We start from the raw sequence: 25115 nt of genomic DNA, 5'->3' as shown, positions 1-25115 counted from the left end.
GTGTATGATCCACGTCAGAAAGATGCTCAGTGTGAAATTCACATTAATCAGCAATTAACCATCAGGATTGTATCGTGGAAAGGCAATTAAGGAAACTATTTATTTAAATTAAATTTTGTAATATCATATGATTTTGGTTATTGATGATTAAATTATTATTTAAATATTAATTAATATTTTTATTTTTTATTGTTCAATTTAACCTTACTCGTGTAACTCATGTTAATTATCAATTTAGTTTTTTGTAACAGATGACGTAAGTTTACGAGTGGTCAATGATATTAGTCTACAAATTTTACGTCTTATGTAGATTTATGTTGATCAACCGTTTCTAGACGTGTTCATGAATATAAATGACATTGGCCCACTCGTGGACGATGACATTATCTATAAGTATTATTGATCTCTTGAGAAATTAAAGAAAACAAAGGTTCTTTTGGTTACTGTTCAGAACTTGTGGATTGAGTAATGGAGGTGGATTGTCTGCCCTTCTATTTCCATACTCTTTTCATATCACGGTTAAGTTATGTCAACATTTTATATTATTTTTTTTATAGAAATAATAAAATAAAAAGTAATAGGAATATAAAATGTTGACATGACTTAACCGTGACCACATAAACAAAAAAGAATGGAGAGAGTATGGAAATGGAAGGGCATACAATCCATCTCCTTGAGTAATATGTTCACTTGTTAACATAGACTAGTCCTGACAATTTATTATATGATTCGACAAAAATAACAAATTCTGGACTCGTACATGGTCATGATTGTTATCAAATTACTCGTTAAGATAAAAAATTTAACACTACATGACTTGTTAAAACAACCGAATATGAGATCAAAACGACATGAACGTAACTGGTTTGCTAAGTCTACCATACAAACGACATTAAAATTTAATGTCACTTTCATTGAACCGCGCAAATCTGATTTATTTCTGTCTGCAATCTGCAGTATGATGCATGACCAGTCGAGCATGATACATATCGGGTGTATAAAGCAAGGGCGGTGCATACGTATGCTTATTTCTGTACCTTAATTTTGTGGCTGGTCGGTGGATATGGAGGGCCATTCCAATTTCTATGGGAATGACGAGTTAATAGAGGCAGATTCTCTACCCTCCTATTTTCCGTGACTTCTTATTTGTGTAGTCACGGTTAAATCACGTTATTATTTTATATTATTATTTTTTATATCTTATTATCTCTATAAAAAATAATATAAAATGTTAACATGGCTTAACCGTGACCGTATAAAACAAGAGGGCACGGGAAATGAAAGGGCAGAAAATCTGTTCAAATAATCTCCGACTACTGAAGAAAATATTGTTCCCCATAAGAAAAATATGCTTAATTTTCTATAGTTATGAGTCATTTCTAGAGCCACATTATTTGGTTGAGGAAAATGATGGAATTAATTAGATATGGGCAGTTGTGGCATTAACTATAGGAGAGACAATGACATGCCAAATACCCTCAAGAGTTAAATTTCTAAGCCTATCATGTCGGGCTGGTGGTATAATATTGCATTCTAAGTTTATCACGTTATGTTATGTGTTTTGATTTTGTTTCGATAATGTTACATAATAAATTTAAGATACTGTCACTTTAACATTCTAATTACATGTATTTCTCTTATAAGTGACTTGGAACCATCGATGCCCATAATTCTTGGATTTTCCGGATACGGTTGCTCATGCATGTGTCAATGGCGTTGTGGTCTATATCTAAGTGGTTGAGAGACTATATTTGCATCAAATGTTAGAAGTGACTACCGAGCGTATGCTAACTTGTTATGCACTCATTGTGGTCTATCTCATTCTCAACGTCTACTTCCTCATCTCATCCTCGTTGTGTTTTGGGGTGCTCAATTGAGCAGCTGCTTTATGTCCAGCTAATAATTTTACATGAGGCACCAACATGGTCGGTGGGATCGAATATTAATGATCACACTTAACGAATACCAAGTAATTTAGTTACATTCATCATTTTAAAAAATTACAAATGTTTTCAAATGGAATACGAAACTACTCTCAAAAAGCAAACCGTAAGTATCAACAGTCTCATCCTTAGCTAATGACGTTTTGTGACTTGTAGTAAGAACTCGTCGTTGCACTGTTCACCGTATTATAGTGAACCAAGGGTGAAGGATTGATTTGCTATAGTATGCCATAAGCAGAATCAATCATGTATTAGGTTAAGTAATATTCCAGAGAGAAGCATTATAACTAAAAATCGACAATACCATACCGTGTTGCATTCATGCAACGCAAAATCTACGAGTAATACTTTAAGAAACAGTTCATATACCGTTCTCGACTTCATCTAACCCGTTAATATTTGAGGTTTGATGTGTTTGGTAATAGGTACCCTAAACATAAAACGTGGCTAATGGTGGGGGGCTCAGGGTTTGATATTCTGAGGTTGGCTCAACAACTGAGGGCTGCAAGTGTTTGTCTACACAGTGTGTTCGTTAACGGAGTTGGATTTTTAATATTTTAGCAAGTAACGTGAACACAATGCTGAACATGTCCATCAAGATTGCTCAAAAGGAAGGAGTAAAAACCACAAGGTAAAGAGAGACTTCAAGTTACAAGATACTAAAACAATATATAGGTAATAACAACTGAAATATTGCTCTGAATTTTGAAATATAGCAAAACTTAGATTTGTCTAGCAAACTTACAAGGGAGTTTAGGAAGTAGAGTTAATTTAATATGGTTACACTCGTGTTCTATCAGATAGGATAAGGTCCATTCACAAATGAATCAACATTGACTATAACTCCTAGCCTTTCAAGTTAATGATGTGGGTTCGATTCCCGCTAATCTTTAACCTTCCATTTTTATTATTCCACAATAATAGGCACAATCAATATAAATGGAAGAAGATTCATTCAATTTTACAAGTCCTTGAACCACGACGGGACTTTAAAAATCTCTTCTATATCTTATTCAAAGTATCAATAATCAAGTCCTTGAACCACTGATTCTTTGTGGAAATCACAAGTATAAATTTTCACCTTATTCAAAACCTTACCGTGCTTGACCAAGTACTGTGTTGCCACCAACTCATCTCGTCGTCCCTGGAATCCCCGTTTGCAAATAGTCTTGAGGCATGACAACAGACATGCACAGACTCGAGTGGTTACCAATCATGTACCAATAAATTATGCTACTCATAAGACTGACAACCAATGTTCTAGGATTAATATTTTAGAGTTTTGTACCAAGTCTACGGTCGTAGGATACTGCTTGCACATGTACGATTTATATTTATATTATGTTCAGCTTGTTCATACCACGAACATGTCCATTCAGCTTACACTAGTTACGACTAGTGTATGTCATATTATTCATCTTATACATGTATTGGGATACTATATTTATATACTCTCGGCTTGTCCTTGTCTCGAATTATTCGACAATGACTGGTTATAATTTTAATTTACACTAGTTACCGCTAGTGTATGAAATTGAATGCTATACTATCGGTAAGCACTGCTCTAAAAATCTTCGCCTAGAACTGCCTAGGCCCTGCCTATGTGTTAGGCGGCAAGCCACCGATTAATCCCTAGGCACCCACCCAGCCCTGCCTAAGTCGCAATTCTCACTTAGACATAAAATAGCTAACTTTCATTTTGCATTTTATTTTTTCAATAAATTGTAATTGACTTGTTGAACACGTGGATAAATACTCATTATATGCTTGTACCCCCATGTTTTCATTGTGTTCTTATACTTCATAATATATAATTTATTTTATTTTGCAATTGATGTATCTTAGTACAATTATGTGTTTTTTTAAAGTATAAATAGACATTTATATATTGGTTATAAAATAAATTTAGTTAAAATTAATAAAACCGCCTGGGCCCCGACCTAGACGCCCCGGTGCTAGGCCTCTGCCTGCCGACTAACTAGCGCCTGTCGCCTTTTAAAACCTTGCTAGTAAGTATCTGCTTAGTGTGTGTGTATGTGTGTGTGTCAGTTTTCAGTTTTTATGACATGCTTAGGTATACTCTAAATAGAGAAGGGAGTGCATCATTTAAGGCCCCCTTCAAAACCAACACACAATTGCCTGTGTAAACAACCTCTCAAAGACTTTGAGATTTTTATTTTCCTTTTTCCCGCCAACACACCTTCAATTTGGATAAACAATATTGTGGAGGCAAATGGCAACACCTTCAGTTTGGATAAACAACACTGGAGCTGTAGAACCAGTCGACCGATGAGCACCTTCAGTTTGGATAAACAACACTGTTTCGAGACCGACTGGTTACCTATCCAAATCTCGACCAACAAGGATTTTCGAGTCCTTTCCTCAGCCTTCTTGGTGAAGTGAGGTGTTACCAGGATACTTGTGACGACCCGTCCCTAATTTTCTATGTAATTTTCTCCCCGAGTGTGTAAATTGACGTTTATGCCATTTTTGGTAAAAGTGGAAACTGACGTGGACATACTTATTCGGCTTTAATTTATTTTTCTCGTTATCGTAATTAATTAGAACTCGTTGTTACAATAGCGTGAGCGTGAATTAGACCCAAATCGGATTTGTAACAAAAAAGTTATGCACATTTAAAGTGTGCTAACAACGGGTAAATTTGTACACGTGCGTGTTAATTATTTAGTGTTGAAAAACATTGTTTTGATAAGGAGACAAATTTTGTGTTACCTTTGGATTGCACTAAATCTTATCCTTTTTCCCTTTTTTTAAAACCTGTCTGTGACTTACCTCACCACTAATTATTTTGCTTCCCACATTATTGCACCCAATCAAATCACACACACACTCTCTCTCTCTCTCTCTCTCTCTCTCTCTCTCTCTCTCTCTCTCTCTCTCTCTCTCTCTCTCTCTCTCTCTCTCTCTCTCTCTCTCTCTCTTTTTGGACTAATCAAAAAGTTCTCTCTCTCTCATCTTCTTTTTCTCTCTCCCTCGCCCGAGTCTTTCCTTTTTGCAACACACACACATATAGACACCATCATCAAAACTTGCAGATCGAACCCAGAAACACCACCATCACACTCATCTCGAACCCATGAACCCATCCGTACAAGACGATTCGAAAATGATTGAGTTTTGACTCGTTAACTCGGAAGCTCTGACTCGATGGGTTTTACTCCGACGTGTTTTTGGTCGTGTTGCACGATTTTGGGAGCTTTGGAAGCACTTACTCGACTCCCTGTGACCACTAGCCTAGGTTTGGAGAGAAGACAACGTAGAAACCCACGGTTTTGGGACGATGAACTTAAGGCCAAGACTCTCGAGTAGAATTTGATCCATTTCCGTCCACCTTTTGGACTTTCAAGAGGTACGAACTTGTTATCCTCGTCATGGGTTTCAATTCCATGTAAATTTCTTTGAAAATAGTTAAGAATTGACAAAGTTATGAAGATTTGAATTTTTTTCCAGTTTTCGACGAAACCAGACGACGGTGGACGACGAAGGTTCATCGGAGAAAAAGGAGAATGTTCTGTCAAAGTTGACAAAATATTCCATCAAGTCTGATGGAATATTCCCTGGAATATGTCAGCTTTGCCAACGCATGGGCGCGTGTGTGGCCGTGGGCTAGGCGGCGCATGAGGGCACATCTGGCCTCCTACCAGCGAGTGCTTGACGTGTACGGGTCCGCAACATCAAGTAGAACATTTTCGTATATTTAAACCTTCCGTTTGAGTAAGCTATGAGGAAATCTACCTAGCTTTTAGTATATGTCTTATTAAATTAATTAGTTTAGTTATTTCACATACAGGTGAAAATTACCCTGATGAGGAACGAGGACAAGCGAGGTTAGGAGGTTACGATCCATCGACGTATCAGTGAGTGGGCATTTGTTTATATATATATATATATATATATATATATATATAAAGTTTTATAGTTTCCATAAATGCTTTTAGATTGATTTAACGCCTTTAGATTGATTTAACGCCTATTATGCCATGAATTATTTAAAATAAAAACTGCTGTTATTGTTGAGATTTATATATTTGTATGGCATGCTCATACACTTTATATTTGCTCATCATACTAGGTGTCAATCCTGTCATACATGTTGCATTAGGCAACTCCAACTCGTAGGTGACCGCGCTAGTCTTCACGTGATTGTAGCACTAGAGCTTATATATTATGATTACACCCAGTCATGTTCATGTCAGAAATTATCTGCATGAACTCGTGTGTTAGCATAGATTGATGAGCACCTAATTTCATTATGCTATTGTTGAGATATTGTGGCTTGGTGTATTTATAGCAGTATTGCTGATTTACAATTGTTTTCATACTTATACGTAGTATGATTTCCTGGAAGCCATACATGTTTTATAGCAAGGGGTTAATATGTTCGGAAAATAATTGTGTTTTATAAACCTTTGTTTTTGCCCACTCACCCTTCTATTTTCCCCCTTCCAGGTCCTAGATAGCTGAATTACTCTGTGGCGTATGAGGATTAGCCGGCGATTCTGACATACCCCTAATAAATGTAGGAACTGTTTCCGGTTGTGTATTAAATACTTAACTAATTTCGACTGCACACTCTTTTGTCATCTATGCTCTAAATATTTGTATTCTATGGGTTCTACCCACTACTGCGCACTCACTTTATTAATTTAAATAAGTTATAGTTTTGGTTTTAATTTATTCACATTTTTACACCATTTGCACCTTTTGATTATGTCACCTTCAGGTGATGGCCAACATGCCTCAACTTCGGTCGATGTTTGTCATTACTACATTCGGCACACTAAAAGCTGAATTCGATATTGAACTTCGCAGAACTAGCAGCCTTGTCTTCAAGTTCTAAAACCTGAAGGCTGAGAAGTGTTTCTTCCTCGATCGCAATCACGAGATCAAGAAGTCAGCAGTGTGCCTAACGCCACATCAACATTCATTTTACTCCCCGGCTAAGCTCGGTTGATGAGTTAGCACGCCCTGCGTTCGACCGAAGGACGTAGTTAGCTTATTAGCTATTCGGCTTGCGTGCTACGTAGGCTAAGTAGTTTTTAGGGTCAACAGAGCAGGTCATAGGTCCAAAGTTCGATTCCTCATTCCCAAAATTGTTTTATTAAAAAGGAAAAATGACACATTATAGTCGTTGTTTCTATCTGATTTGTCAATAACACATGAAAACTAGGCATATTAACTTGGAATTGGCTAAATCGTGGATCGGAGAGAAAATAAATTCGATCAAAGAAAAGGAGAGAATAAATAGAAAACATGATTAACGACTTCCCCACATCAAACTTCAATAATGGTCTCAGATATTTTCACTTAGATTATACGCTGAACAAGTGATGAATCAGAACAATTGTCAATTATCATTCTAAATAGGTAAACATGTCAACTGGTCCAAGTCCATGGTGCAAATACGTAGGGCAAACACATAACGATCCATAATCTCATTCCTCCAAAGCTAAAGAAGCTAAGAGCAGATAACATCAGTTCAAAACACGACTGCAGTTCCATCGATACAGAAGGGACCCCTTCCCAACTTGAAAATGGAATCCACATCAATAATTAGATAACATTATCTTCGAAATTCAATTTGACAAGCCTTTGAAGCCCTTGGGAACGTTGACATCTCCTGGCATAACTTCATCTCGTCTTTTACAGAGAAATCACAAGTAAATATTATCACATTATTCAAGACTTCACCCTGCTTCAACATGTACTTTACCACTTCCATTTCATCCGCTCGTCCTCGGAATCCCTTTATGCAAATGTTCTCGAGGCATGACATCAAGCAAACGGGTACCCACCTTGGCGGAGACCATACATGGTGTAAAAAGTCACAACCATGGCGAAAAGCTGAACACTTTGCGTTCTGAAGATTATTTAAAATAAAAAAGTTAAAATCAAGTCATTGAAGATTACCCAGGTCCCATTTAGCTTAGGGTGAATTTACATATACTTACACTTTGAAGGAATAGATATTTCAGATTGTGTGATTTCTTGAGAAAATTTGTCAGTAGTTTCCAAGAGCAGCATGTATGAAGAAATAGCTCCAAGCGGTTCAAATAATTAAACGTAGGTAGATGATATTGATGCATTATATCTGGATCCTTCACACAGAAAAAGTATATATCAATTATAAACAAAGCAAAATTATATTTCCTCAACATAGTTGAGAATTTCCATTGACGAATCCCAACATGTAAGAGGGGATAAGTTAGAGCTAGCTTACCCCAAAAAGTGGAGCTGAAACCGAAAGATCTTTAACATACAACAACCCTTCAAAAAGCCTTTGCATACGATCAGCAGATTCAAGGATATAGTCATTGTCAATGCCCTGAAACCGGTGCAGCTGTTTGAAATCAATCTTCGCTCTGCTTAAGGATTTTGCCTTGTTCCAAGAATAGATCGCCATATATTCGTCTTGGAGATCAAACTTTTCGAGACTTGGAGCATTGACATTAACAAATATTTGGTATGCACGAGGGATTTCAGACGTACCTTGGTACAAATATACTTGTAACTTGTTTAGTTTCAGTGCGGAGATATTGAACCTCAATACTGGAAACTCATCAAGATCGACGAGTTTGCAATCTATATTCAAATCTTCCAGTACAGGGCAACAAGAAATGAGCTTCTCCATTGATTCAATATCAAGACAATCGAACATGAGTTTGAGAAACTTGAGACTTGGGAAACAGTTTGACGGAGGAGTAATGGTAAAAGAAGGTTGGAGTCTTAGCTTCAACACCACCAATGTGTTGCACATGTACAAGCTTTTTGGCAACTCAAAACCCACGTAATAGGACACGGTCTCCCCATCAATAAGATCCAGTTTTTGGCTGAAACCCCCATCAACAAGATCAAGTACTAGTTCAACAACATTGTGACTAACGGCACTGCGAATCCAAACGTCAAAACAAGAATAGTTCACAAAATCCTCACAAGTAAGACTGAATCTATGAATGTCTAAGGAGCCACGTGAGAGAAGTACAAGATTCACGATTCCCTCAAAATTATCTGAATTAATCCTTCTTCCACATCCGAGATCGCATAGGTCAATATTGGGATTATAAGCCCATACATTCTTCCATCTACGTGATAAAACGCTAGTCTTTACAGCTTCCTCTGTTATAAGGAATGAAAGAATGTGGCAAATAATTTCATCTGGCAATCCACTTATCCTATCTCCAATACATGCTTTTAACGACATTTTGATTTGAAACCGAGCCAAAATTCTGTTAAGATCCAAAAGAAACAACTTTAACTTCTAAAAGAGAGAAAAAAAACCAAGTTTCTTTTCTTTGTTAGATCTAATTTGTTTCAAAGGGTTTTTAGGGTTTAGGGTTTTCAGTTAACAGCAAAACTTGTGAGATTTGGCAGTACGTGTTTTGATTTAAGTTTTCCCGAAATCCAAACAGAGATATACAAAAGGAAACAAACGAATTCATTAGCGAAAATAAAAACAAACAAGATATCTAAGAAAAAGAAAAATACCTGATACGTTACTGAATCGGTGGAGCCTTCTAGGTTTAGATAAACAGTGTTTGGTAGCTGAGAAACGGCGGGAAAATGAGCAACTGGGTCACACTGAACGACAGCATATACAGTGAAGACTGAACAGGATAGTTAAAAGAGGGGGAACCGGATCCCCTTCTAAGTAACTGGACCATTGAAATTTGATCTAACAACTACAAATATAGAGACCTCTAAAAGTTATAATTATTGTAGCTGTTGGATTAAATTTCAATGATCCAAATGGTCCGGTCAAGAAGATCCCACCCTATGCTCAGGAGGGGATCCGATTGAGGGGATCTGAACTGTTTGGAACTTGATCTTGACGAACTCTATGATGACCCTAGAGTTTGACGGACTCTATAACGACCCTAGAGTTTGATGGACTCTATAACGACCCTAGAGTTATATTCAACCACACGTCCTAAAATTTTGGTAAAATTTAACTTTGAGTTACATAACAAATTCATACTCCATATTTTAAGAGTCCTGCTCTCCTAAAGTGCTCATTTTAAGGTCATATGAGATCCAAATGCATATTAATAAAAGGTCGTACCCAGTGCACAAGGCTCCCGCTTTACGCAGGGTCTGGGAAAGGTGAATGTCGGCTAGCCTTACCCCCATTTATGGAGAGGCTGCTCCCAAGTCTCGAACCCGAGACCTACCGCTCATGGACGAAGGCACTTGCCATCACACCAAGTGCGACCTCTTTATCCAAATGCATATTAATCACAAAATTATATTAATTTAGATCAAAAAATTTAAAATATTTGACAACTTAATAAGGTCCTAAAATCCTCATTTTAAGGTCCTGTTACTCCTGATTGAGTTATTATCCAGTTACCCATCCTCCGTCTCTTCACCCTTGGCACGTCCTCCGTCAATTTATGGCTTGTTTGGAGTGATTAGAGGTGGGCCGTAATAACTTTTACCCTATTTTTAATAAAGAATTGTAAATACAAAAAGATTTAGGATAATTAATTAGAAACAAATTATAATAAACATTACATTAAGGAATTTATTATTAAGGGGAGAGGTACAAAAATGTTAATAGTAATTTACAAGAGGGAGAGTTTAGAAACGCACTATTACCCTATTAAAATATTGGTCCAAGATGAACTGTTTATGGTCATTTTAGATCCCTCCATCTAATATATTTTTTGTGTATATATATATATATTTTGTTTTTTTTGGTAGTAATGACTTTCTAAGAGCACCTCTTATGGGAGATGCAAAATTACATCTTTTGGTCATGTTAGATCCCCTGGATAAGGTTCTACAAATGAATCCGTATCAATGAATTGTTGATGGTCATTTTAGATCCCTCCATCTAGTTGTTTTTTTAGTACGTTTTCTAAGAGCATTTCGTAAAGGAGATGCGAATTTACATTTTTTGTAGACAAAAAACCCTTCAATGAGAGATGTAAAAAATTCATATTTGTTGGAAGGAAGATTTAAATAAAAATGTAAATTTACATTAAAAAAAAAAAATCTTGTGGAGGTGGACTTCGCCAGTCAAAGAAAAAAAAATCTTATTAATTTACTTATCCTCCATTAGAGTATAATTAAATTATACACCTTTGAAAGTGTAGAATGAGATGTAAATGTGGTTTTTGCATCTCGAATTTGTTTTTTTTATTGGAGATGCTCTAACTAATTTAGCCGTAATGAGTTTCTAGAATTACTACAAAGACAAACTTTGGTCGAAACAAATGGGTCGATCAAAACAAGATTCCTATCCTCTAAGACAAAAAGCATCATAGAAAATGTTAGGGAAACAATGTTTTTATTTCATATTTTTATGGACCATATGATATGGAGGTTGATGATTGAATATTTTCTTTAATAATTTAAAGAAAGAGTCTAACCATCAACCGCACATCATATGGTCTACACAGTATAATTCAAGTAGATGGTCTCTTGAACATATTGTCCCTTAGAGCCAGCCATATTTTATTCTCATGTTTTATCTACTCCCATGATCTTAGTACCACCAACGCTAAAGAAGTTCAAAAAGTGGAGAGGATTTAAAAACAAAAATACTGCAAGAAATTCATGTTTCAATGTTTCATGGACAAAGAAAGTGGATCCATTTACAATCATTTTAGTGAAGAGAGAGCCACTTACATTTTAAAATTGGAATCGACATAAAACCTATTCAACTCGACAAGTCTTTGAACCCCTTCGGCACATTGAAAGTTCGTGTCGAAACTTCATCTCTCCTCCTGCATGAAATTCAGAAGTACAAACTCTCACCATATCCAATACCTTACCGTGCTTTAGTAAGTACTTTGTCACCTCCATCTCATCTGGCTGCCCATGGAGTCCCCTTATGCAAATCGTCTTGACTCGTGATGACAGACAAATAGGTACAAGCTCCGTTGGACACCATTCATGTACAAAGATAGGCTCGTAGAGATGCAGAGAGCATTTGATGTTCTAAAAATTTTTAAAACATAAACGCGGCAATCCATGGAATAGTGCAAATGAAACAGTATTACCATTTACCGAAAGTGTAAATCCATGTATTACTTACAGTTTCAATGACAAGATATTCTAAACAGGGAGATATCTTCAGTAACTTTGTCAAAAATTGCCAAGAGTAACAGGCTTGAAGATGCAGCTCCAAGTGCTTCAGATTATTTAACGTAGGCAAATAGCTTCGAGTTTCAGTGCAACGATCCTCCATGACAACAAAGTGCATAGGTCAAACCAATGCTCCAGACAAATATAGAATGTCCATTGACATATATAATAGTATGCAGAAAGGCTACTAGACACTAGACACTAATGGAACATGCTAGAGCATACTTACCCCAAAAACTGGAGCTGAAAGTGATAAATGTGTAACATTGATAATTGCTACAAAAAGACTATAAATACGATCAGCAGACTTGTGCACAAAGTCAAGGTTGTTGAACACATGCAGGTCTCCCAAATCAATCTTCGCTTTGCTTAGCGAATTTGCATGGTTAAAGGAATAGCTTGCCAGAAAGTTCTCGAGGAGGTTGAACTCTTCAAGATTTGGAGCATTAACGTTAAGAATCTTGCAGTAATAATCTCCCATTCTGTAAATATCATCTCCATCAAAAGGGAATGGATCAATGTGCAAGCTTATTCGTAGTCGTTTTAGATTAGGTGCAGAGACATTAAAATTCAAAATTGAATCTTCTTCAAGATCTCCATCGATAATCAAATCTTCAAGTACAGGGCAACAAGAAAAGAGCTTCTCCATTAAGTCACCAACGAGATAACGCACAGTAGCATGGAGAAACTTGAGACTTGGAAAACAGCCTGAGCTAGGAGTAACGGTAATATCGTTACAATGCAAAGTCAGCTTTAAAACCACCAAAGTGTTGCACAACAAAAGCCTTCTTGGCAACTGATAACCCTGATATGTATTTGGCGTCAAGTCTACGAAGTGATCAAGTTCGAGCTCAGCAACATTACGCCTAACAGCAGTGCAAATTCAAGAATCAATCCTAGAACAATCGTCGTTCAGTACCTTACAACGAAGCTTGAATGCATGAATTTTTTATGAGCTGCGAAAGAAAAGTACACGGTCCACAAACCCAGCGAAACGGGAAAATTCTTCCGGAGAAGTCTGAGTTAGGCTTAGATCGGGAACAGAAGCCCACACATTGAACCATCTGTGTGACAAAACGCTGGTTTTTACAGCATCTCTTGTTGAAACGGAAGAAAGAATGCGAAAAGTATTGCATTCAATGCATGCTTTACGAAACTTCGAGTTTGAACCCATTTATTATCTGATGAACTTATCTTCTAAGGGAATTTCCTAATGAAAAAACGGACAACCATTATATACTTTCATGGAAAATGCATGGAAAACTTTGTTCCCTAAAATTCTACTTTTCAAATTCATGGAATTTCTCCTTATATACTATAACGTTTGGCGCTAGGTTTGTTTATTTATTTATTTTTTTTCTGGGCTTTTACTTGGTATCCAAACAGTGCATGATACCAAAAAAAAAAAAGGAATATAAAGGAGGTTAATTTTAGAGAAAGAAAAAGAAAATACCTGATCTTGTTATGGAGTGGTCGAGCCGATTTTAGTCTGTTTGGTTGCTGAGAAACAAGAGGACAAGTAAGGGCAGAAGCTGCTGGATCTCTTTGTATATATACTCCTTACAAATGGTGAGGAGTGACAGGCTGACAGCTTTGAGATTAGAGATACTCACCTGAAACTGAAGCAAATGTAATATTAATAGGAGGCAGATTGTCTGCTCTTCTGTTATGATACCCTTCCTATCCTTTTCTATTTGTACGGTCACGGTTAAATTACGTCAATATTTTATATTCATATTGCTTTTTGTCTTATTATCTTTATAAAAAAATCAATATAAAATGTTGACGTGAGTTCCGCACAAATATGAAGAAATGAAAAGAGCACGGCAGACAATCTGCCTCTATATTAATTAGAGGTGTTAAATGGGTGGGCCCACACAAAAACGGCACGGCCACGACCCATTTTAAAGAGACGGCACAGTTCAAACTCATTTAAATAATGCACGACATTATTCATAACAAGTGACCAGGCCGGACATAAATTTTGGTCCAATGGCCCGACCGGCCCATGGCACTTTCGGCTATCATGGATCCTCGAGCCGGTATCATCAGTTCAATTTTATAGTAATTGAATTGAAGAAGACGAGTGAACCCTTTGCTAGGGAAAAGCTGCCCGGCTTGAATCTTCGAACCAAAACTTCAACCCAGTTGACGTCTCATTTCACTCTTGTTTGCACCTCACTTCTCCACCGCCCCAAAGAAGATGGCTCTATCGCTGAGCAGACCAGGGTAGCAGTCACTATTAGTGAGAAAGCTTGCCCCTGTACCGCTACCCTGGAATCTGAGACAAGTAAATAGTTAGTGAACCAAATCTAGGAAGGTTTATTATATTGCATCTTTCCCCTTTTTCTTGTAGCTTTTTTATTTTATTTCTAGAGGAATAAGGTTTTTGTCCTCTTCTTTTGATGTATTTTTTTCTTATTGTTTGAAAGGTATGGTTTATGACCTGCTAACTAGGTGTAATGATCTTTTTTTCTATAATCAAATTTCTCTCCTACCGTCAATATGAGCTCAACTACTTATAAACACACATGCAAGGTTCCCCCTCTCATCAACATGTGATTCATTCTCAACATGTCTCCTCACGTGTGACAAATTTTCAAGCCTAAGTTCTAACACATGAACAACATAACTCGGGTGATGTGGAGCACGTGTGGCCATTGAGCTTCACACGTTGGACAACATGCTCTGGTACCATGCAAAAAGTTGAGGTTCCACCATAAAAACAATTGGCAATATGGAGATTAGCCCATGCAAGGTTCATCATCTTATCAATGTGAGATTCATTCTCAACAACATACACATATCCCCGTTGTTTTCAGAAAAAATGGGATTAGTAGTAGGACCTCACACTACATTGAACTTTAACGATCCGAACAGTATACTTTTTAAGTCTCTATTCATAGTTCATCATTGCAAAAAATTAATTCAATCTGAAACCGTTTGTCTATTTAATTGTTATGATGAAATTTCATTGTTTCTTAGAACACAATATGTGGTTGTCAATTTCTTTAAACTCATTTAGATACCTCAAACATTTTTTATTTGGTTAATATTTTGTAAGTATGATATGTGAAGTGCGACTTAAAAAATAGAGAGTTCGGGTTGCTTAAGTTTGATGTGGTAGAGGCCCCACAAAGGATCCCATTTTTATGTAGTTATCATGTAATTATTAACTATATATTTGATGACAATCATGACATATAACTTCTCTATATGAAATTGTACTCGTGCCAAAAACATTTCACGTTGGAATCAAACAACCTTTGTCTTAAGTGTAATTTATTTATAGATTTTGAGTGAACTAAGGGCTGAGCTCAAACCAGACTAAACAAGAATATCCCAGTAAAGCCATGCTTTTCATCCTCTTAACAAACTCAGAATATCCGGACAATGAAGCCCCATCTATTTGTCATGAGTCTTATTTTGTTATCTCGGCATCCACCTACATTTCAAATACAACCATAAAGTTCAAACTATGCCTCTTAATTGCCAACTTTTTCTCCACACATTTTTCACATCCTTTAGGGTGCGTTTGTTGCATCGGACTGTCTCGGACTAGACTAGCTGCAGGGACTAAGCTGGATTGGCTTAGACTAGACTAAGCTGAACTAGTTTAATGAAACGTTTGATGCAATGTCGGACTAAAGTGACAAATTTAATATTTTTCTATTTTTTATTCACTTCTATAATTTTTTATTTCAGTTTTATAATTTTTTTATTTCATGTTTTTTATCTCATTGCATTCACAAAAGCTATACTCTGCTCTTCTTCTTCACTGATATTAACCTTTTATTTTCTCTGCTTCCAAAAATCCCAACCACCGTCTCCAATCTCTTCAATGGAATCCAATCATCTAGTGCGATTCAGTTGCAAAAGCCCCAATCTCTTCAAGATGTGTTATTAATTTGTTTGTAGATGTTCTGCAGGATAACTATGGTCAATTTTGAGACAAGATTCAGACAAGGATGTAGAGAAGACTAGGAATAGTTGTCGATAGACCACAGCTAAACATCATTTTGAAGTGATCAATTCAATTCCAAACGCCCCAATCTCTTCAAGTTGAACATCTTCTTGACGTGTTGGGCTGCGATTTCTGTTTGTTCATATTTCAAATTTCAATTTGGGGATCTAGGGTTTCTGGGTTTTTTCTCAACATATTGGAAATCGGCGGGCAAGAAAATTTCTAGCACGAGGCGTTGGCGAGGTGTTGGAGTTGGCGACGAGGTCGATTTGGGCGACGGGGCGCGCAGTAGCTGATGATGCAGAAGACAGGATTATAGGGGGTCTTAGCAATCCCATGGTGGAGCGTGGGATTCGTAGTGATGCGGTAGCGAGGGCCGTAGTCTGGGCGAGTCCCAGCTAGTCTCATTTAATTTAATCCCAACCTGCGCCAAACATGGGACTGTAGTCCCAGTTAAGCCAGTCGCCCTTAATAACATCAAACAAACGTACCCTTAGAGCATTGGTGAAAATCCCATTGAGAGAGAGAGAGTTATTAATTAGACTTTTACTTGCGACTTCCAATGTCAACCATGGGAGTTTTGTTGCTGGCTTCTGCTCTCCTGTTGCTAATTCAGTTTTGCTCTGCTCTCCGGGTTTCATATGATGGAAATGCCCTAAAAATTGATGATGAAAGAAGAATTGTAATATCTGGCTCCATTCACTAACCCCGCAGTAATCCTGAAGTATGTTAACTGATTACCTTTATAATGAATTTTAGTTACTTAGTCACCTTCAATGCAAATATGATCACCACACGTTGTATCAAAATTGCTAGGTCTAGACGGGAAACTTTAAAATATCAATAAAGTTTAGACTCAATTTTTAAAAACGCCCTACCAAAACACTAGTATCAAAGAAAATTCTCAACATGTCACCAAACTAACAATACCTTTTATAGATGTGGCCATCCTTAATCCAAAAAGCAAAACACGGAGGTCTCAATGCCATTGAGACTCATGTGTTCTGGAATGCGCATGAACCTCTTCGTCGTCAGGTTTAATTTCTTTTGCCCCTTCTTTTTCCATAATTATTTTTGTTTTGCCATTTTAAGTGTACATATTCACTCATAATATTATTGTTAAATTAGTATGATTTCACCGAAAATCCGGACCTAGTAAGATTCATTAAGGCCATCCAAGAGACAGGGCTCTATGCTGTTCTTCGAATTGGACCATATGTTTGTGCAGAATGGAATTATGGGTAACATTTATTTTTCCCAACTTATACACTTATATTTTGACCTTTAATTTTGTCTACGCTCAACATATTATAATATTTTTCAACTCTTTCCTGCAGAGGTTTGCCTGTGTGGCTGCATAACATACCCGGCATCAAATTGAGGACAAACAATCCTGTGATTGAGGTAAACTTTTGAAAAATATACATGACATTGACTCAATGGTTTGTTTCTATTTTCAGTTTATTTACTCTACTTTTGTTATACTGTTTATGTTTTCAGAGGGAGATGGCAAACTTTACAACCCTAATAGTTGATATGATGAAGCAGGAGAAACTTTTTGCTTCGCAAGGGGGACCTATTATAGTTGCTCAGGTTTATAATTCAGCCAACTTTTTATGATTTTAGTTTTAGTATTTACTAGCAACGGTGCCCGCGCGATGTTGCAGGTTCAAAACTGTATAAAACATGTAGAAAGTTATAAATACACACGATATGCAATAATATATAATATTTACATATATGTTCAAATCTATTTACAACTATATGGATTGATGGTTCTATCACCATTGTTAATATTCATATCTTTTACAAATTGATGTCCTAACTGTCTTTAACTAAAAGAAAAGATAAAAGTTTATTTCTTGCCGAAATCTACCAATTTGAATCAAATCTACCAAAGAAGAATAGATTGTAGCATACCTTGTCATTTCTGCAAACTGGACACCTGTAATAACAATAGCGATATAATTTCTTCCAAAGCCATTGGAAAAACCAAATTTGAACAGAACTTCCTCCCCCCTCCTCTGACCAAATAAATAAAAAGTTATGTTTCTCTTTTAGAACCTCGAATCAGATGAAACTCCACTCACATGACACAAAACCATATAGAACAGAAATTAGAAAAAATGAAACTAAACACATTAACTCTTGACAAAAACTTATTACCTATTCTTAAAATCACTGAAAATACGAATCACCAATGAAGAAATGAGGAAACAAATCAATAACCTAACTTATATACCATTAGGATGAACAAATCAGTAACCTAACTTATATAGCATTAGGATGAACCATGCTAATTTGTTCATATAACAGACCTGTCTCCCTACATTTCCCTTTTTCTCAGCGAACAAAAAGACCTATCCTCCTTTTTTAAAACTTGCAACTACTTAGAATATTATAACAGAATGATCAAACAAAACAAATTAACTCTTTGAGCACACATTAACTCTCGAGCATGGAAAGACTTTGGTTTATTGCAAAAGAAAAAATGGATAATAAAATAAGAAACCCATTGGAAAACTTGGCGATAGATTGGTTAAAGAACAATTTAAAATACTTTTTGTACCACTTGGTGATGATAAATACTATTTGTTTCCGGATGACATTAAGCATCGTGAAGAAACAAAACAAATAAACTTTAGATAAAAGTTCATATCACCTGCCCCAAATCAGCTGAAGAATTCATAATAGAATTTATACCTTGCAACACTACACAGTAACACAATAAATATAATCAGTCTCATAATTATTAATCTGCGAAACAATAAGAAATTAATATAAATAAAAAAATGACAAACCTATTACTTTGCATTCTCATTATTGCAGATATCTGATAATTCCCAATACCAGAAACTCTTACTTTGTATAAACCATATGTATGTAACCTGCAAGAAAGCAGTAAGAAAATAACTAAACTATCACTCGAAAAGAAGTTAGACAAAAGTGTGGAGAATAAAAAACAGATATCTACTTCCAATCTATCAAGATGTTAAGTTTAGAGTTGCATCATCTTCAATGCCTAAACGAAGAGTAGAAATATATTCATGCACGAAATAATCCTGGTATAACTCCAATACCGCCAGAAGCATGTTAATAAAATATTAGTCCCAATACATCATATTTACTACTATCATTTTCAGAAGTCATGTGGTTTTCCACAAATTGTAAAGCATGTATATACAATGTGAGGTTTGCCAATAACTCCAGCTATTTCCGAGTGTGCACTGGTGTGTTTTTTCCTCTGAAAGATGAACCGGTATTATTCCCACCATAACCAAAAAGGAAGGAAAATTTGACAAAAGAAGCTATCTTAATACCTTTCAGGAAAATTGTGAACCACAAAATAAGCATTGCATTTCAAGTACCATTTGCACTTCGAGCTTATGAAAAGAAGAATAACCCAAAATATATTCACAATTATTATCTGAAGCTTTCTAGCTTTCTCTAAAGCTTTCTGCTTTGTCAATTCCTTTTCTGTTGCTAGCCTAAATACAAAAAGAAATTAAATCAATTTCTTTCAAAAATTCAAAAATTCATATAATTATGTAAAAGAGCATCTGATTATTTTGAAAGCAGTTAAGGTGGGTTCCATACCAAGGAATAACTTGATAAATTATTACCTGAAGCTTTCTAGCTTTCACTGAAGCTTTCTAGCTTTCACTAAAGCTTTCTGCTTTGTCAATTTCTTTTCTCTCGCCTGCCTAAATATAAAAAAAATATAAAAATTAAAAATTAAATCAATTTCTTTTGAAATTTCAATAATTCAAAGGAATATCTGATTATTTTGAAAGCAGTTGAGGTGGATTCTATACCAAGGAATAACTTGAAGCATATCAAAGTTAATAAGCTTTAAGAGGGGTGAAAAAACTTAGCAAAGAGAGAAGGTATTGAATGATCAATGATAAGAATTTGGTCACCTTATTTGATCAATGCCAATGATTCTGAAGTAAGTATCAAGTGCATTAAAATTTGAATATAACAAAGCTTGAAAAGCACACATCTGTAAATGATAAAAATAATGTTAAGTATTGATACGTAACTGAAACAACTCAAACTACGGGATCAAAATGATTGTTTCCACATAAAATAAATTCAATTGTTAGAAGGTCTTACAATTAGACAAAAGAAGAACAAAATGACAGACCACCACCCTTCAATGCCAACACAAAACACATACAAACAGTAAACGATGAACATGAAAATGAAGTTGAAATGAAAGAAAAGTAGAGCCTAAGCTAAAATGCATTCAAAGGAAGATTTTTGCACCAGAAGAACAACATCATTACCATGCAAATACAAACATATAAGACAATAACATATGTTTTAACTCTTCTTCCAGCCTTGAAATAGATTTAGCAAGCAAACCATTTGCATGACTAAGAACTCCTACTCTCAAGCCTTTGGTGCTACTAAAGAACCGTATATTTCTTCCTAGATGATCAATTGAAACACCCCAGACATCAATTAATTCTAATCATAATTAAATTCTAATAGTGGTTTAAAAGAGTAAAGGCGTGTTATATATATAGATGAACAAACAGATTCAACCTATCATATATACGGGATGTCAACTTGTTTAGTCATAGATTCAGAACAGATAGAAAAAATATTCATAGATAAGATACCTTAATGGTGTTCACGTTAATATGTCATATTTTGCCTTTTTCTGGATAACTCTTCTCATGTATTGGATTGCAAACTTCACCTCAATAAGCTAAAAAATAAAAAAAATAAAAAATAAAAATAAAAAGGTGAAGGTTAGAGGTTATAGCAGTCATGACTTAGTATGCCACTACAACTGATAAACAAAAAATAATAATTGCCCAATATAGGCGAGTATTGGTTGCCATCAGAAAAGCTCTAATTAAAAGCAATCTATTCCCCAATATGCACCAAAAAACAGTTACAATATCCCAGACAATCAGACATATAGGATATGCTTACAGTGAACTTCAACTAATTTTGTAGGTGTCCACCAATTCCGTCATTAAATCAACCAAATGAGAGAATATAGGAACTAACATTGGGTGTCAAGAATTCGTACCGTGGGTATAAAGAATTTGTACCCGTATTGCACCGATTCATAACGATGAATTGGAACCGCGGTTGAGTATTCCTTAACAATACAACAATAATAAGATTAGGTATATTAAGCAAGCTTGAGAGGTAAGTAAGAGAACAACAATGTCGCACTGGAGTAATCTGAAGCAATAACATATAACTATTCAAGATGACACATAAAAGCCTAACTTCATGTAGCTATAGTTAAGGCAACACTCTCAGTATTTCATAATTCTTCTCAAAAATTATGAAATACTGAGAGTGTTGCCTTAACTATAGCTACATTGAAGAATGCCAAGTAAAATTGCATACGACAGAGAGACTAAAACATGAGCAAGCCCACGTTCTCACCCAGACGTTAACAATTCTCTGTCTAAGCAGAGATACAATCAAAACGTACTGATGTGCCAACAAAATGACACATTATTAAGAATACTCCACTTAAGACAAAATTTAGAGCTGTAATTGGCATTTAGAAAACTAATTAGTAATATTGTTATTCGAAAACTACCTGAGTGTTATTCAAAAACTGAGTCGTATACTATTGAAACTAAGTTGTATACTGTTGAAACAAATTATTTCCTCCTTGCCTGATGCAAAACAACAATTAAATCGAAAAATTATGTAAGTTTTAGTTATATTATGACACTGTTTACGTAAAAATGCTTCAGACCTAACTTTCCCTATCTAAAACTAAACAAAAATCGAGATGGATTCCATTTCAAGGGACATTCAGTCATCCCATATTTCCGACTGTACACTAAAAACATTTTCGATAAAATTTTCTCTGCCTTTGAAACTACTTTACCTCATCCTCACTAAATCTGCCAGCACTGATTATTCTCTCGAAGAGTTCTCCCCCAGTTACTCCATCACAATGGCTAGATGAGTTGGTGTCAGCAGGACCTGCAAGAAAGAGACCCCACTACTCTCAAGTCTTAAACACAAACCTCCTAACAGAGGACAACAACTGATCCAAAACAAAATTATTAGAACTTCATCCAAATTAACAAAAACACAGAACCAAAAGTGAAACACAACAGTTATGAAATATACCTCAGTTGTAATAAATTTATTCTCCAACGATCTAAAGACAGTCGTCGCTTAACAACCGAAAGGCAGCCGTCGTTCAAACAGAGAAAAAAAACAGGGAACAGATCCGGCCAAAATTCGTCAATCGCAGATGAAAACAAACGCAAAAACACCAAAATCTTCAACCCCCAATCACAACTCCACAAATCTGGCAAACCTCGAAACCGATTTCCTTCCAAGTCTATTACCAAAATTGCATGCTTGTAAGCAAGCTAGAAAATTCTCAAACTACAAACATAATCTAATTAAAATTTCACCCAAGAAAACTCCCCACCTCTCGCATTAAATCAAAACTCCCAAACCAAGTCAATGGTTGATCACAACCCATAACACAATCTAATTAAAAAATTTACCCAAAAACTATTCAATTTTTAACACTTCAAATTGAACAAAACAAAATCGATAGATTTGGTTAAAAAAAGCTCCCAGATGCAAGATTCGAATAACTCACCGAAAAACTATCCAGTCTGAGAGCAAGTGAGACCGAGAAAGAAGATAGCGAGACAGATCCACGGACAGCAAAACCGAAAACAATGAAAGAGCAGTTCGAGACAAAACAATGAAAAGCAATAGAAGCATGAAGAGGATGCAGCGATGGCTAACACCTGGAAAGCAAGGGTATAAGCGTCATTTCAGTGTAGAAAAGCTGAAACAAAGCGCAAAGAGGAAAAAATTTGAAGGGGCAAAATCGTCCCACCACTGGTCATCCACAGTACCACCCTGATTGGGTTTTAGTATATAAAGATTTAGTAGATTTCCAAACTGGTGGCACACCATTGCCGATCTATCTCCCACTTTAACTTTTGTTTTGATCGATTTCCCCCACTAAACTATTGTAAATCTGCAATTTTTTCCGTACATTCATGGTCCCCCCCCCCCCAACACAAAAAACTTGGGAACTTTAATGAAAAACCACATTTTTACACTAAAAAGTCAATTTTGGTACTATTCGCTTTACCCTTTATTTTGTCCTTATCATTAAAACTCAAAGTTTTCAAGCCCTTTTCATTAGTTTTCCTAAAAAACTTTTCACCTAATGTCTCGCTAAAAATGAACATTTTGAAAAGAAAAAAGAATGTTAAGAAATAAAAAATCACAAATAACATTCAATGAGTGACGTGACCATTTTGGATGAAAGTTGGGTATAACATGATAGTAAGAGGGAAATTGGTAGTTGTACCAGTTAAAATAAAAGCTTAGGAAGCAAATCACGTTGTACGAATTCATGATGTAATTGTCGAAATACTTTACATATTATCTTAATATAATTATATATAACCAGAGTGAGATTTTTAGATCACCGGGCCCTCCCCACTCTAACGACACACCGATACTGCCCCCAACTTTATCACCTGCCAAATCCGTCAGATGTGAGATTTTATTACAAAAAACCTCGGTATTAGTTAAGAGTAGGGAAATCCTATTTAAACCCCTTTGGTTTTCTTGCACCCACCAATGTGGGACTTTAACATAAAAGAGGGATTAAATTGGGTGTTTGTGGAATATTGTTCTAACCAACTTATCTATGCTTAAGTCTGCAAAAATTGATTTTGAATATTGTAATATTTCTTTAGGTACAAGGGTTGGGGCATGCAAGATCCACACAGGACTGCCGTTGCGTGCTCTGTTCACGTTTCTTTCAGCTTGGTGGAACCTTCCAAAACTATTACATGGTGTTCGTGGCAGGAATTCCCGTCGGGGATGTTTCCTGGCCGACGAGCACACAGCTTCCCTGGAGGTTCGACGCCTGTTGAGGGCTGCTGTCGGGCTTCTGCTTTCCTGTCGGGCTTTGTCGGGCAAGTCTCGTGGGGCAAGACTCTTCGGGCAAGGCTCTTCGGGCAAGGCTGAAAAAGAAGGACATCGTTAACTTTGAGAGGTGCCTTTGTGGGGCCTTAGGTGTAGGCCTTGAGGCTCGCAATCAAGGTTAACATTTTAGTGCTCAGGCGTGCCACTGCCATCTTCAGCATGGCAGATGTCGAATGGATGTCAAGTTTTAGTTGTGAATATGCATATGCCCGAGAAACCGTGTTAGATATAACAGGTGCCTTTATGGGGCCTTAGGTGTAGGCCTTGAGGCTTCCTGTCAAACTAAATCAGTACTTGAGCATATTATATTTGGTCTTTATGGTTGTCGGAGTCTTATAACTATTATATTTCTGATTATCCGAGTCTGAGAGGTAGAGCGAACCCAAATAGGCGCCTTTGTGGGGCCTTAGGTGTAGGCCTTGAGGCTTCCCATTAGAGTCCGTTCTTATACTTAAACCATCTAGACCGCAGAATAGAATGAACCCAAATAAGTGCCTTTGTGGGGCCTTAGGTGTAGGCCTTGAGGCTTCCTATCAGAATTCATTCCATACTTAAGCGTTCTATGATAATCATGATATAATAGAAATAAAACCAAGAGGTAGGTCGATTACTTGCGCCCCAAGTAACTTCGGACTTCTCGTTTATCAAGGATTGTCGTGGATGGGTTAAGTCCACATAAAGTTCTTTTTTATGCCTTGAGGCCAAGGACTTTTAAACTAATCAGATTTACATGCCTGAGGGCTTAGGACTTGGATCTGATTTAAACACTGAAAATATATTCAAATCGGATCCAAGTACTGAGAAAGCTTTGTCATCGTGATTTTGCTAGAAATAACTTGCATATAACTGGAAATATACAACATATTGCTAGACTTTAAAGAAAGAGAAGACAAAGACAATGCAAAGCAGGTCGGGCAAGATTAAACCTTATCAATTAAGGCCGATCGTCTTGCAGGTCCCTATCTTTGTAGTTCTGTCAAAGGTCTGAAAGCTTAGAGAGGGAGAGGGGAAAGGAGAATACAAAAGGTGAATCGATACTACAACAAGTTCGAACAAGGTAGCATAGCTATTACAGAAGTTGGGAGAAAAGATTATCCCGCGGGGGATGAAGGCTTGGGCTGATTACATCTTTGTTT

General features: G+C 36.3%; 3 protein-coding genes and 2 long non-coding RNA genes across 14 annotated transcripts; 2 read left to right on the top strand and 3 right to left on the bottom strand.

Annotated features, from left to right (window-relative positions):
* The first annotated feature begins 4802 nt into the window (after nt 1–4802).
* LOC108173083 (uncharacterized) lies at nt 4803–7159 on the top strand. Of its 3 annotated transcripts, XR_011579042.1 has the most exons (5): nt 4803–5313; nt 5415–5642; nt 5755–5821; nt 6414–6483; nt 6688–7159. It is a non-coding gene; the product is annotated as an uncharacterized lncRNA (long non-coding RNA). The 3 variants fall into 3 exon arrangements; XR_011579041.1 differs by lacking the exon at nt 6688–7159 and having other exon boundaries at nt 6414–6658; XR_011579043.1 differs by lacking the exon at nt 6688–7159 and having other exon boundaries at nt 5397–5642; nt 6414–6658.
* A 220-nt stretch (nt 7160–7379) lies between these two features.
* LOC103432402 (F-box protein At4g22280-like) lies at nt 7380–9623 on the bottom strand. Its single transcript, XM_017331114.3, has 4 exons — nt 9450–9623; nt 8185–9190; nt 7916–8062; nt 7380–7824 (listed from the first exon to the last, which is right to left on the bottom strand). Exons 2-4 carry the CDS (start codon nt 9163–9165, stop codon nt 7528–7530), a joined length of 1425 nt encoding a protein of 474 aa, XP_017186603.3. The 5' UTR covers nt 9166–9190; nt 9450–9623; the 3' UTR covers nt 7380–7527.
* Nucleotides 9624–11680: 2057 nt separating this feature from the next.
* On the bottom strand, nt 11681–13227 carry LOC103432403 (putative FBD-associated F-box protein At5g56820). Its single transcript, XM_008370587.1, has 4 exons — nt 13040–13227; nt 12283–12919; nt 11736–11906; nt 11681–11692 (listed from the first exon to the last, which is right to left on the bottom strand). The coding sequence occupies exons 1-4, from the start codon at nt 13225–13227 to the stop codon at nt 11681–11683; spliced, it is 1008 nt and encodes a 335-aa protein (XP_008368809.1).
* A 3727-nt stretch (nt 13228–16954) lies between these two features.
* Nucleotides 16955–17728, top strand: LOC139194541 (beta-galactosidase 7-like). The gene is made up of 4 exons (XM_070819327.1): nt 16955–17052; nt 17146–17258; nt 17355–17421; nt 17518–17728. The coding sequence occupies exons 1-4, from the start codon at nt 16957–16959 to the stop codon at nt 17635–17637; spliced, it is 396 nt and encodes a 131-aa protein (XP_070675428.1). The 5' UTR covers nt 16955–16956; the 3' UTR covers nt 17638–17728.
* A 3-nt stretch (nt 17729–17731) lies between these two features.
* LOC103442211 (uncharacterized) lies at nt 17732–22758 on the bottom strand. 8 transcript variants are annotated; one of them, XR_011579492.1, is made up of 12 exons: nt 22625–22758; nt 22138–22354; nt 21890–21987; nt 21593–21671; nt 21065–21136; nt 20646–20734; nt 19938–20020; nt 19641–19721; nt 19338–19505; nt 18819–18905; nt 18680–18729; nt 17732–17962 (listed from the first exon to the last, which is right to left on the bottom strand). It is a non-coding gene; the product is annotated as an uncharacterized lncRNA (long non-coding RNA). The 8 variants fall into 8 exon arrangements; XR_011579494.1 differs by lacking the exon at nt 21593–21671 and adding an exon at nt 20134–20171; XR_011579489.1 differs by lacking the exon at nt 21593–21671.
* Between the last annotated feature and the right edge of the window lie 2357 nt (nt 22759–25115).

Source organism: Malus domestica, chromosome 03 (genome assembly GCF_042453785.1).
Source record: "Malus domestica chromosome 03, GDT2T_hap1".
NCBI classification, from domain to species: Eukaryota; Viridiplantae; Streptophyta; class Magnoliopsida; order Rosales; family Rosaceae; genus Malus; species Malus domestica.
The sequence above is the reverse complement of the archived record's forward strand: the minus strand, read 5'-3'. Positions and strand labels throughout refer to the sequence as shown.

What these genes read in the sequence shown, in the direction of transcription:
- LOC103432402 (XM_017331114.3), bottom strand. Translation starts at nt 9,165, where the DNA reads ATGTCGTTAAAAGCATGTATTGGAGATAGGATAAGTGGATTGCCAGAT. An exon ending in TTTCAGCTCCACTTTTTGGG is followed by an intron (nt 8,063 to 8,184) that starts GTAAGCTAGCTC and finishes TTCTGTGTGAAG; the next exon opens with GATCCAGATATAATGCATCA. An exon ending in AATATCTATTCCTTCAAAGT is followed by an intron (nt 7,825 to 7,915) that starts GTAAGTATATGT and finishes AATAATCTTCAG; the next exon opens with AACGCAAAGTGTTCAGCTTT.
- LOC103432403 (XM_008370587.1), bottom strand. Translation starts at nt 13,227, where the DNA reads ATGGGTTCAAACTCGAAGTTTCGTAAAGCATGCATTGAATGCAATACT. An exon ending in GAATTTTCCCGTTTCGCTGG is followed by an intron (nt 12,920 to 13,039) that starts GTTTGTGGACCG and finishes CACTGCTGTTAG; the next exon opens with GCGTAATGTTGCTGAGCTCG. An exon ending in TTTCAGCTCCAGTTTTTGGG is followed by an intron (nt 11,907 to 12,282) that starts GTAAGTATGCTC and finishes AAAAATTTTTAG; the next exon opens with AACATCAAATGCTCTCTGCA.
- LOC139194541 (XM_070819327.1), top strand. Translation starts at nt 16,957, where the DNA reads ATGTGGCCATCCTTAATCCAAAAAGCAAAACACGGAGGTCTCAATGCC. An exon ending in ATGAACCTCTTCGTCGTCAG is followed by an intron (nt 17,053 to 17,145) that starts GTTTAATTTCTT and finishes TTGTTAAATTAG; the next exon opens with TATGATTTCACCGAAAATCC. An exon ending in CAAACAATCCTGTGATTGAG is followed by an intron (nt 17,422 to 17,517) that starts GTAAACTTTTGA and finishes TTATGTTTTCAG; the next exon opens with AGGGAGATGGCAAACTTTAC.